At 40.2% G+C, this 12,988-nt stretch overlaps 1 protein-coding gene and 1 long non-coding RNA gene across 5 annotated transcripts in view; one reads left to right on the top strand and one right to left on the bottom strand.

The window, feature by feature from the left end:
- The window catches only part of LOC117955412, a 20,967-nt gene extending 18,734 nt beyond the window's left edge, over positions 1-2,233 (top strand). Inside the window, exon 3 of the long non-coding RNA XR_004659040.1 lies at positions 2,181-2,233. This is a non-coding gene — a long non-coding RNA (uncharacterized LOC117955412). The remainder of the gene's footprint in view (positions 1-2,180) is intronic.
- A 1,109-nt stretch (positions 2,234-3,342) lies between these two features.
- LOC117955593 (protocadherin alpha-C2-like) lies at positions 3,343-12,053 on the bottom strand. 4 transcript variants are annotated; one of them, XM_034890184.1, is made up of 3 exons: positions 9,435-12,053; positions 7,001-7,037; positions 3,343-6,078 (listed from the first exon to the last, which is right to left on the bottom strand). In XM_034890184.1, the coding sequence occupies exons 1-2, from the start codon at positions 11,868-11,870 to the stop codon at positions 7,026-7,028; spliced, it is 2,448 nt and encodes an 815-aa protein (XP_034746075.1). In that variant the 5' UTR covers positions 11,871-12,053; the 3' UTR covers positions 3,343-6,078; positions 7,001-7,025. The 4 variants fall into 4 exon arrangements, with proteins under 4 accessions (XP_034746075.1, XP_034746074.1, XP_034746072.1 ...); XM_034890183.1 differs by having other exon boundaries at positions 3,343-6,081; positions 9,435-12,052; XM_034890181.1 differs by lacking the exon at positions 7,001-7,037 and having other exon boundaries at positions 3,343-6,081.
- Positions 12,054-12,988: the final 935 nt, after the last annotated feature.

Below are 12,988 nucleotides of genomic sequence, written 5' to 3'. Positions count from 1 at the left end.
TTTCGGTACATTTTTCAGACAGAAATTGACAAAATATACAGTATTTGTGCTGGATTCCAGCTTGCATGCATCATCTAAAACAAGCAACAGTGGATGGCTAACACAATCTAGTGCAGCAGTGACCCCTTGGCAAGGGCAGCCACACATTAAAAATAAACTGCCACAGGCGTCACTCAAGATGGAGCCTAAATCTCCCTGCACTCAACTCCCTCACCGTACTCCATCTGCCTGGCCACCAGATCAGCATAGACTACTTCCTTCACTGGTTCGCCAGTGAATGTGAACCCTGTTCCTTATTCATGTATAGACTTCTATTTATACATATTAAAATGATGGAAGATATATTCCTTCTAATCTAGACAAGCATTTTCCTCATCAAAAACTAAATCTAACGGGTGAAGTGTAAAGGCAACAAAATTAATGTCTGTGGTGATCTAGTGTGTGAAATCACAGACTTTGCACATGCAGGAATAGATATGTATTCCTGTCTTGTCCAGCGTGCGTTTTCTGAATCAGAGCGACAACCTGTTCAAAATCCATTTCCGCGGCGATGCAACAACTGTTTTATCTTTTCACGGAGCACACACAAAATGTAACACATGACGAGTCAATTGTCCCTCTGACTTCTGCTCGAGCTGCACAGGACCGGACACTTGCTTAAGACCTCGTCACTTCATCCTTCCAGCTGTAGTAGCACCAGAGGCTCTAGGTGTTAAGACTCATGACCCCATTGGTATCTTCTCGGCTGATCTGATTCACTCACTTCGACCGATATTATTGCAATTTTACTTGTAACACTCATGATTGGTAGTGGAAGTGAAGATGAATTGATTCAGTAGCATGGGCGACTTTCGTGCAAGACTTATGAAGATATCTAGAAGAAGCTTGTAAAAATGAAATGGTTGTGATGGCGTTGGCTCAGTAAACATCTGATGTGGTGTGCACATTTAAACACAGGTTCCAGGTTTTGTCAAAACAAAGTACAATTTAAAAGAAAATGTTACAGATCTCAAAAAACTATCAATAATAAATTAGATTGAGCTCATCTTGACTTAAATCCTTAACATATTGACAACCTGCCCTTAATTTCTTACTTAATTAACAGCATTGCACTCTGGAATCTAGACAAAGGCACAGACAAAACAATCAATTTAACATTCAGACAAAACATGTAACGTGACTCTATAGAAGGATTATACAGGTGGACTGTCCATTAATCTCATAATCTCCGTCCCTTTGTTCTGTCTGGTGTGGGTTGTAGGGAAAAGAGAGTCTGGCGGCCTGAGTTACATAACCTTGGGAGGGGAGTGGTCTTAGTCGTGAGTGACAATCCATGATGCAAGTCAGGTGGAGACTTGTTTTTTAACAAAGCTTGAAATGTAACCACTGTTACTGTTATCAGCAGACATTTTGAGAGTGCTTTGTTATTATGGAGACTAAACTTGTCTAGCTGATAAAGTTGCTCTGATATGACCTAAAAATCTATCACATTAAATGACAAGTGTAATGATAGCTGGTTTGCACTGATTATGACAGTACCCAAATCCTTTTTCTCACACAGTATGACACACTCTGTTACACCCCCCCCTTCCTCCACATACTCCAGGCGTAAACACTCAAACAGAGGGCACTACAGAACATCCTCTGCTACATGCCAGAGCTTGAATTAACTGTTGACATCTACAGCCTTAAGCAAGGAATTTGCCGCAAAATCCTAAAATTAAGGACAAAACCAGCATTACATCTGAGACTAGAGGACAGAGACTAGTTTAAAGTTCAATATTCAAATTGGAAACACTATACTGATTTAACATAAACTAACTTTTATAGCAACAAAATCTAGACAGGATTGAGCAAATGCATACACCCTGGTTAAAATATGCTTAAGCAGCTTTTACAATTCTCTGAAAATCTCCATTTTTAATATTGTAATCCAGTACTCATTGGTGACACAGACAGACATTAAAATCCATTTACTGGATCAATACGCTGCTCTTTACGAGTCTAGCTCTGTGCAGACAAAAGCAGTTCTCTGATTGTGAAGGGGGAAGATTTCAAAGTGATTTATGATGAAGCACAAAGGCTGGAAATGGAGCCAAAGTAGCACTGTACAAATAAATCCTGATGATGTATAATGAGAGCTTAATTGCATGCCTTTTCAAGACCACAAATCATTTGAGAGACAACACTCATGACATGGTTGAAGGGTGTTTCATCCTTTTTCTTTTTAAATATTCATTTTTACTATATGCTGATACAAATAGTTTGAAATGCCTAATATTGGCCGATAATATAGCCCAGCCCGATCTGCCAGCTCTGTGTGTCTCTAGTAAAGTGTAATAAAAAGTAGTATTTTGCACCCCAGTGTCCCGGTTTTATCATAGCTGGGTTGCACAACACTTTCAGCACCATGGACAGCACCAGTGCTGAAAATGTAGACCACTGGGGAGATGGGTAGTATAACAGCAATACTCATACATTCACTGTACATTCATAGCATAAATGAATGTACAGTAGCTGCACTGATTTATTTGTTTCGACCTACTTCTAATCTTTAAAACACAAGTTACCAGCAGACCTTCGGGCCTGTAGTAGTGCCTGTGTTGCTAAGTGCTGCTGAGATGAGTGCTATCCTTTGGTTCACCCCCTATCCAACATATGCTAGAACTATTTTGAATTGTGTTCCAAATTTAGCTGATTACTGCTTTTTTTTTTAATCATCTCTATACCATTTCTCATTTAACTCCGTTGTACTATTTGGACTGTTGTGGAGTATGAAATGCTGAATTCAAAAAGTCTGATGGACTTTTAATTGACACTTTAGCAGTACAAGTCTGTAATTAGAACAATAATATTGGCAAAGTAGACCGACCTGATGCCCGTAATTATAATGGGAATTGCTTCAGATCAAACACATTCACGGGTCCCTCATACATCTTTGTCCTGTGGGACTGCAGGCTGAAAGCCATGTGTGGTCACAGTGAAGAGCAGACCATGCAATTTGTCTCTGGGCTTTTACTAATCCTGACAAAGCTATTATTTCTCTACTTCTGCAATTAGAACTGCAGGCACAACTCCTTTATTTGGTTTCAATTTCTAGGAATTAGTACAGAGTGTTATCCAGAGAAACTGGGTCAAAATGTGTGTATGCAAGAGAATTTTAGAAAGAGGGAGACATAGAGAGAGAGAGAGAGGAAGCAGGGAAAGAGAGAGAGGGGGGGTCAGAGGTGTAGGGGGAGCGAGACGGAGAGAGAGAAATAGAGAGAAATAAAGCAAGTGTGTCACATTGCAGAAGTCATTTTGATAACTCTGCTTCAGTTTTCATCACCGACACAACAGAAAGACAGATTAAAAAGCTTTATTCAAACTAGCATGATCAGGCAGAACATTTAAGCCAAATAAGCAACATCAAAACTCGACAATTAACTAGACTTGTAATGAAAGCAAAACCATTCTCTCCCATTCTGTCTTTGATCCGCTGAGTGAGATGGAAGGTTTGATGCAACTCTCGAAGCATACTGTACAATCTGACTGGCAAATTAGCAGAGGAAAAACTGAGCTGTGTCCACACACATGAGAAATAACACACTGATACTATACCGAGCACAAGCACCTCCTGTGCAGTTTGATCACAGTGAATACAGAAGATATCAAAAAAGTCTACTGTATAAAAAACACAAAGTATAAAGCAGTTTAATTTACAGTAAATGCATTTACTGGTTCCCAGTAGAACATTCGCTCTGAAACCAAAAGACTCAGCCCCTATCCAACAATGCCTTTAGCTATCATGGTATTTTTATCGTTGGGATACTGTAACTGTAATTTGTAATATTGTATGACATGTTGTTATTTCATTCATCAACAGTCACATAGTATATCGTTAACAATGCAGAAGGCACGCAAGGAGCTCATCAAATGTGCAATTCATTCATTCTTTAAACACTGTTGGAATCAAACGGTTCAGGCATTGCTTGCACACATAACATGTACTCCACAGCAAGAGATCCCCCATTATGTGACAGCTTCAGTCTGACAGACAGACAGCCAGACAGCTGTGTTTATGTCTGATGAAGCCTGGTGTAACACCAACTCCAGGCAACAGTAGGAGAGGAAGAGCGAGAGGATAGATTTCACTGACTCAGAATATGTAGCTCGATACTTCTAAAATATTCTATTTTTACTGCATCACTGAGTGAGTTCTGCGATCGCATTTGGATCTGGTGCATATTTCAAAGTGCTGTCATCTGCTTATTACTTCTTATGCACCGTCTACGTGTTCAGCTGTTTTTATTTCCGGAGCCAGCACTAGAATACTGCAACTACGGTATAATCACGACACTTTGTTCTCCTTTTCTCCTTTCCCATATCCTAGCCTCGCCCAATTAGATTCTATCATTTAGCACCCTAATAAGTGGCCCTTATGACCTCCTTGTTTCTGAGAGATGAAAGTCCTGGGCTTTACAGTAGTGCAACAGCGCATCCTTTGAGGTCAAGAAAAGTACTCTAGTTTCAATTGTAACTTATATATAACTATTAAAACAACATCATATGCACCCAACTCCAAATATGCAACACAAAATGCCCTTCAAGAAGCTCACAAAAGCAGCATTAAAAGTTACATAAAATATCTATAAAAACATGGATATTCATAAAACAATACCTTGCCTGGACTTTATATTCCCTCGCGCCATGGCAAAGACTAATACATTTTAATATTCTTACTCTTATTAATACAAAATGTGTTTTTTTGTTAGATTTCCACTGTAATTGTATATTTTGATTGATTAATGTGTTTGCACTGTGCAATAAATGTATGCAGATTATATTTGTTTTGCCAGTTTTATCATTAGAATTAGATTAGGACATTATTAGCTTATAATTGTGAAAGTCAACTCTTGTTGTGGAATTGACATTTGACCCTGTTTTAAAAACTATTATGTTTGAATGTTTTACATACTGCCCACTGTTGCCCCAACCCCATTTTTGCGATATGAAAATTTGAACACACCTTCCCCCATGCACCCTCGCTCACTCACCCCATCAAGAGGAGACAGGCTGAAAGAGTGAATGCTAGATTTTGAACACAGTTCAGGAAATCCAATATTGCGGTGTAATTCTCCCCAAAACAGCCAGATAACGGTGTGCCCCGTCCATTATAACAGCACAGATGTCTGTAAAATATAAACTGTACACCTAATGACGGTGTTAAAAGTCTTTTTGCTTCTCTGACTCCATTATAATTTCTATTGAACTACAGTATCTACAATCAAATAAAAAGAGAAACAATGTATTTCCTGTTGTTTTTCTACATTTTGCAGTTTTCTTTTCTTTCATTCTTTTTTGTCCTTTTCACACAATCCTCACTGTTAAGTACATCAAATGTTTAAAAAAAATCTAAAATCAGATAAGTGATTATTTTATGGGCAAGTTACTGGCTGACAGTGTGACCCTTGCTGAACAGCAAGACTCATAAAACAGTAGAAATTATTATTTAAAAAAGATAAACACCAAGTGTAAAGGCTGAATCAGTGACATCACCAGCTACAGTTCAGTACTTACCAGATTTGCGGAAGAATCCCATTCACCCTGATTCGTATGTGTATTTGTGAATAGGCGTTATTTTAAGCTCTTGCTTAGAAAAGGTTGCATGATGGCGACTTAAGTATGTTGAGCTACTGATGGTTTCTAGCACTACAGCACACGGCGTAAACCCTGGAGAGAAGGCAAATTTGTCCACTGAGGTGTTTCAAAGCTTTAAGGAAGGAATGATTTACTATGTGAGGCAACTCTAGAAATGTTCAAATATCCTGCCATAAATGATTTCAATTTAATGTCAAATATTTTTAACATGTTGTAGAATCATGCAGCTCCATGCTTAAAAGAGAAGGTAGAAAGCTGAGGTGATCCGTGGTTGATGTTTGTATGGGGGATTTGGAGGAGCTGGAGAGAAAGAGCAAGTTGAAGCAGAGGGACTGAGGGAGGACAGTTGTTGTTCTTCTTTGTGAGTCACAGGAAGGAATTTCAGCCAGAGACTCCCATGAAGAGATGATTATATCATGGTAGTTCTCTTCTGGGTTCCTGCTAAAAGACAGAACATAGAATTAGAAAACACAGAAAGTCAACCTCGATATAAACTTATAGAAAGTCCTCACTCATGCAACAGTGGATTGTGACTGGTTACTGCCACCATCATTGACATGTCTTTGGGTTTCAGGGACATTTCAAATCAGGGGTAAATCAATAACTTGTTTCTATATTTTTTATTTCTTTCAAATCAGTGTTGAGGATTTAGATATATACATAGCTACAATGAAATATGACAAAGCAATTAACCATAATAGGGGTGTAATTAAAGCATGCACAAGCAGGCATCACAATGTGCTATTTGGTATTTGGTGGGCCAATTTTACAACTATAGAGGGACAATAAAAAGTACAGGTTCCATATTATTATAGGACAATTCATATAAATTTGAAACATGCCCTAACATAGCTCATGTGCAAGGATGTGGAGATAGTTGACACAGTCTGTGCTCTCAGGTATGTTACATGCTGAGAAACTATTCCAGACAAATCATTCCAAGATCCTTTTTTTTTTTTAAATATATATCTGTGCCATCACTTTGTCCTGAATCCCTGCCAATGTAGCCAGATGTGCAAAGCACAGGTCTGACCGGCAGCCAATTTTTTTCTAATCTCAGCTCTCAGTAAGCTCTTTTCGCACTTGAGAAACTGTCCAATTGCTCACAATAGCGTTGCACTGGAACAGATTGTTTGTATTTGTGAGAGACAGAGTCCGACCGAGGACAAATGGACATATTGTGCTCTATTTAATCAGGAAAATTTGTTGACCAACGCACCAAATATTTGCAATGGGAACTGTGATAGTTTATCAAACCAGATTTTTGAGCCAAACCAAGAATATATACCAAATAGGGAAGGATAGAAAGTGTTTAAATAGTTATAGTGGCTCTACAGATTGTAGTTAGCAACCAGCATACCTCCAGTTGTAGAATGGACTTCCTTTCATTTTGAGTACTTAAGAACAGAAAAAAGAGACAAGTTCAGTGCTACATGTGAAACTCAGACTCACACTTTCAATACATACACATCATACACAAATCTCTCTCTCTCTCTTTCTCTCTTTCTCTCTCCACATTAGGGCTGCACAATAACAGGGAAAAATGGGAATTGAAATGTAGTCAGTTCTGCATTTCTGCGGCTTTCACCATTCTGCTAAAATACAACAAATTGCTTGTTGAATTTAAAACAAAAGGAAAGTATTACCAAGATTAATTTATTAAACAAATTGAAGATTGAGTTGATTGTAAAAATGCCCCACTTTTACATTTTAAAATGTAGTTTTCTGTTGATATTTCCTTTCATCTAAAACAAAAAAATCTCTTAGTGTCTATTGGGCCTTACACAATATGTATATTGCGACAATTGATATTGTGGTGACAACAACAAAAAAAGGTCATATTATTTTGCAGCCCTACTCCACATGCACCTGTGCATTTATGCATATTCCTGTTGTTTAATCTTTCAGTGGATAACTGGTTCAGTTTAGTCTGCGGGTCCAGCTGTACAAAAGCAAACAACATCTGGAACTGTTTCAGCGGTTCTACATTGATTACAGTCTACTGTGTGCAGATGCCCCGCTGGAGACTCTGCAGACCCCCCGAGCATGATGCATCTCAGTACAGCCATATCTCTTGTCCTTGTAGAGAACCCCTCCATGTCTGGGCTTCTTTGAAGTACTCCCCCAGTTACACCCACTAGTTATGCTCTGATTGTGTGTTATGCAGCTGCAATAAATGACCTACATACTACATAAGACATCGAACAGTGGCACATTTTTAGTTTGGGGGGTATTTGTTTGGCCTAGTTATGCAATGAAAGTGTAAGATGGTTTTATGGTAGAAACACACTGATAACAAACATCAGCATGCCAATATTCTTAGTTGTAACTTTTTATCCCAGATTTCTTTTCTGTTGCCTTTGGACCATAGGTGCAATCCATTATGTATGTATATGTATGTATGTATGCATATATGTGTGTGTGTGTGTGTATATATTTGTGTGTGTGTGTGTGTGTGTGTGTGTATATATATATATATGTGTGTGTGTACTGTATGTGTATATATATATATATATATATGTATATATATATATATATACACATGTATGTATATATATATGTACGTGTATATGTTGGACCTAATGCAGTATTTTTCCAACATCAACCTCAATGATATTTTTTCCTATACTTGTTTTCATTTGCATCATATTTCAGGTGAATTTAAGACTATTCAATAACAAAATTGCCATCAGAGTGATACCATTCAATACACATACATAGGCCAGCCGTTAAATATAATAAACTATTACCAAATACTTCTTTGGTGTCAGCGTAAAAGTATTTCAAAGTACGTGTGAGAGTTACAGTCGTGGAAAATGTACTCAGATCCTTGATTCTTTTAGTAAATGTATTGTGAAAATTTACTTGAGTACTAATCAAAGTCATGCATTCAAATCCCAAAAAGTCCAAAAGTTTAGCAGCGAAAATACTTAAACGTATGAACAATAAAAGTACTTGTTTTGAAGAAAACGTGGCATCCGTAACTGACATTGTAAACTGTACATGTATGACATTATTGCACTGAATATGCATCAACGTGCAGTAGAATTTAATGTTGTAGCTGGTCGAGGCGGAACTAGTTTAACAACTTTATATCACAGACAGTATATTAAGAGCTTTTAATACAGTTGAGTAATTAGGAATTTGTCTGAGTCTGTGTGTCTCACGAGATAAATCAAAAAGATAATTTGACCATTTCAACGCTGAAAAAGTTATTTAAACAAACCATCTGACATGTTTAGAAGGCAAACATTACTACACATCTAAAACATGACAAGGGGTCTCACATAAAAACTGCTTTTTTGTAAGGGGTCACAAGCCAAACCACGGTTTTAACATTGCATTGTATTCTATGGGGAATCCACTTCTGGAGAGTTAAAACTGTGCACAATGAGATCTACTTGGAGACAATCTAATTACCAGTAGTTGCCCCAAAGTGTCTCTATGTTTAAAATAATGAATAACATGTGCATGAAGCAGAATGATTAATGGGACAATTGTCTTTCTAATTTTGCATGTGTGACCCATTTGAAATGTATGTATACCTATAAAAAAAGTGAGCTATTGTAGGAATCATTAAATAGTAAAGGCACTTTTTTAAACCACTATTAGCTGAAAGGCTTAAAAAAGTTTTGTCGTATTTACTGTGGATGCAAGCCAAAGTAAATTCGACACAACATGACATGTAGTAAGTTCCCAAACACCATTAACAACTACTAAGTTGTCCCACCAACATGTTCTGGTTCCCTCTGTGTTGTCTGTAAGCACCCAGCTACTTTTGTATTTATACATACCTCCAGTGTGGATGCTCTGGAGTCTGTGGTCTCACTCGGCCCTATGCTTCTGGGTATGCTGGACACAAAATACCCAGCTCCTTTAGGAATTATCGGCTGTCTCACGACCACTTTGCCCTTCCTGGTCTCTGCGAGGAACAAACTGTACCAGTAGGCATCGCTGGAGATCAGGGTGGAATCTGCGATGGTGGAGCTCCTCTGGCTGATCATGCTGTTCCTGCTGATCACACTGTTTCTGTTGGCTGGGGGCATCTTGATGGCCTTTGGTTTTGGTTTTTGACACTTCAGGACAATAATAACCAAGATGGTTATCAGTAGCAGAAAGGACACAGCCCCTAAACCGATTACTAAGTACAGGTTAAGGTCTGTGAAGACGTCATACTCTAGTGGCAACTCTGTGGTCTCAGAAAAGGACATGACGTGTTCCACTGTTGATATCTTGATGGTGACAGTGGCGGAGAGGGCAGGCTGACCGTTGTCTTTGGCGACTATCACTAGCCGCTGTTGTCTCGGGTCTCTGTAACTGAACATCCTTGTTGTCCGGATTTCACCATTGTACTGGTCCAGGCTGAAGAGGGTTGCGTCGCTGACCTGCAGAAGCTGATATGTGACCCTAGCATTCTGCTCCGAATCGGCATCGATGGCGATCACTTTGGCTATCAGGTGCCCCTTCTCCGTGGACCTGGGTATCACCTCCTCTACCACAGAGCCCTGCGCCCGCCACGGTGACACTATGAGAGGCGTGTTGTCATTTTGGTCCAGGATGATGATGTGAACTGTCACATTGCTGCTCAGCGGGGGAACACCAGAGTCTCTAGCTTCAATGTGGAAAAGAAACTCCCTCTCTCTCTCATAGTCAAAGGTCTTCAGGGCATAAAGATCACCATTCTCCGGGTTTATGGAGAACAGCATTGACATGGACGTGTTAACAATCTCCTTCTCCATTATGAAATAAACCAAGTACTGGTTCTCATTGAGATCTGGGTCAAACGCACTAAGAGATGTCAACAGCGCCCCTGGTAGATTGTTCTCCACAACATGGATTGTGTAGAACGACTGGGAGAAGGTGGGTGCGTTGTCATTGACATCCAGAATCTCTAAAGTGATGGTTTCGGTTTCAGATAAAGGCGGCGAGCCTTTGTCTGTCACCCTCAGCGAGATATCATATTTGCTTATTATCTCCCTGTCCAGTGGCTTTGAAACCAGCAGCTCAAAGTAACCCTCCGAGGATTTGTTCAGCAGGAACGGTAACGATTCTTGCTGACTCAAAGTGAGCTCCACTTGGCCGTTTGCTCCGGAGTCCCTGTCGCTGACACTGACCACAGCAATCAGGGTCCCCACAGAGACATCCTCGGTCAGTGCACTTTTCACAGACTTGATGGTCACCTCGGGATAGTTATCATTCAGATCTGTGACGGACACCATGACTTTACAGTGTCCTGACTTGGGGTTGGCCCCCCTGTCCTGAGCCTGTATGTGCATCTCAAAACTCGGACTCTCTTCATAGTCAATCACCCCCTTCACCTTGATCTCACCTGAGTTTGGATCAAGTGAGAAGAGCTCTTGGGTCTTCTCCGAGGTGTACAGTGTGTATGAATATATCAACTGAGCGTTTGTGCCTTCATCCAAGTCTGTTGCGTTTAAGGTCATGACCACTGTCCCTGCAGCCGAGCTCTCTGAAACATTGACTGCAAATACCGGCTGGCTGAACAGGGGGGCGTTGTCATTGATATCCAGGACGTTAATAACGATGCTGGCTGTGCCGGAGCGGGGAGGCACCCCTCCATCCACAGCGGTTAAAATTAAATTATGGACTGCATGCTCCTCCCGGTCCAAATGACCGTTCAGAACTAAATCGACATATTTGGAGCCATCGCTGCCAGTTTGTATGTCGATGTTGAAGTATTTGCTTTCGCTTAGATAGTAGGTTTTGATTGAGTTCGCCCCCACATCCGCATCCACAGCGTTTGTCAGTGAAAACCTCTCACCGGGAGGGGTTGCCTCCGATATGTCCAAGTGCATTGTCTTCCTGCGGAACACAGGCGCGTTGTCGTTAATGTCCAAGATCTCCAACTCGATGTTAAAAATGCGAATGGGCTTTTCAAGTATGACATCCATTTTCAGAAAGCACGAGGTTGTTTTAGTCATGCATATGCTTTCCCGGTCCATCCTTTCGCGTATTACCAGCTCCCCCGTTTCTTTGTTGATGTCAAGGTAATTTTTGCTGTGAATGACATCGAGCTTTGCTCCGCGCTGCACCAAACTGCGAACATCCAGACCCAAATCTGTGGCCAGATTGGCAACAAAGGAGCCCTCTTCCATCTCCTCCGGAATAGAGTAGCGATTGATGGAAAGCGCACATCCCCATAGTCCAAGAAATGTAAAAACAGTCGCGATCAAACGTGTCCGTAACGGTGCAATGACCCGCGCCATCATTGTGGTATTTGTAAATCTAGAAATAAAACAGATCCGTCCTTCCGATCAGGTTGTCTTGATGCAGGGAAACGCCGGTGTCATTCTTGCCTCCACCAGTTGTAGCTGTAGCTGCAATAGGCCATGCACAGTACAGTAGAGCTGGAGGAGCGGGGCTCTCACAGTGATGCTCTGCAGGGGCGTAGGCAGTATCTGTGTGGGCTGCTCTTTCGACCAGATTAAAGGGTGCACACCTATATGGAAAGTTTAAAGTGCTCTGTTATGCTCCTTTTCAGGTTCAAAATGCATTTTGAGGTTGTACCAGAATAGTACATTTACATGGTTTCATTTTCAAAAAGCACCATATTTTTGGTGTGCATTGCTGCAGCTCCTCTTTTCACCCTGTGTGTTGAGCTCTCTGTTTTAGCTACAGAGTGAGGCATCTCACTTCTGTTCCATCTTTGTTGGGAGTGGCACATGCGCAGCAGCTAGGTAAGGACTACTAGCCAGTCAGAAGCAGAGGATGAGGGCATGCCATGCTAGTAGCTAGGCAATCATTGTCACGAAAGTAAAGACTAGACTAGAGCTGTTTGGTGCATCAGTGTTTTCTGTTGAAACCATCTCGGTAAGTCCCTTTCGGGTGGACATTGGGCTTTTTCACTTTGTAAACCTATAACGTTCACAAAAAAGATATATAAAACAGTGAAGGAAAGGAGAAAAGCCAAAAAGCATAATATGAGCACTTTGATATCAGATTTTTCCAAAAAATTATCATTAAACAATTTGCGCAGCAGCTTATATTTCATGTTAACCTACAAATATAATGAAAAAAAGAACAGTTTGTGGATTAGATGTGATAACCAAGTAGACTAAGTTTAAAGGTATTATTATTTAAGCAAAATAGTGTCTGCTAGTTTTGAGTCATCCTGACTTTTTCTTTTGAAAGTTAGGAAAAATATCCCGCATGATTACATGATTATATTCTCATATAATTCCTTGGAAATTGGGTTTCATGGTTCGTTATTACAACATCTTAGTGGTGTCACAGTCACCCAGACAGCAAATGATATCACTATCCACACCGCCCCGACCCCACTTAACGCAAGAACCATGAAACATGTTTGAGATGAAACACATTCGAC

The sequence above is a fragment of the Etheostoma cragini genome, chromosome 13, assembly GCF_013103735.1.
Source record: "Etheostoma cragini isolate CJK2018 chromosome 13, CSU_Ecrag_1.0, whole genome shotgun sequence".
Lineage (NCBI taxonomy): Eukaryota > Metazoa > Chordata > Actinopteri > Perciformes > Percidae > Etheostoma > Etheostoma cragini.
This window is presented reverse-complemented; position numbering and strand designations above follow the sequence as displayed.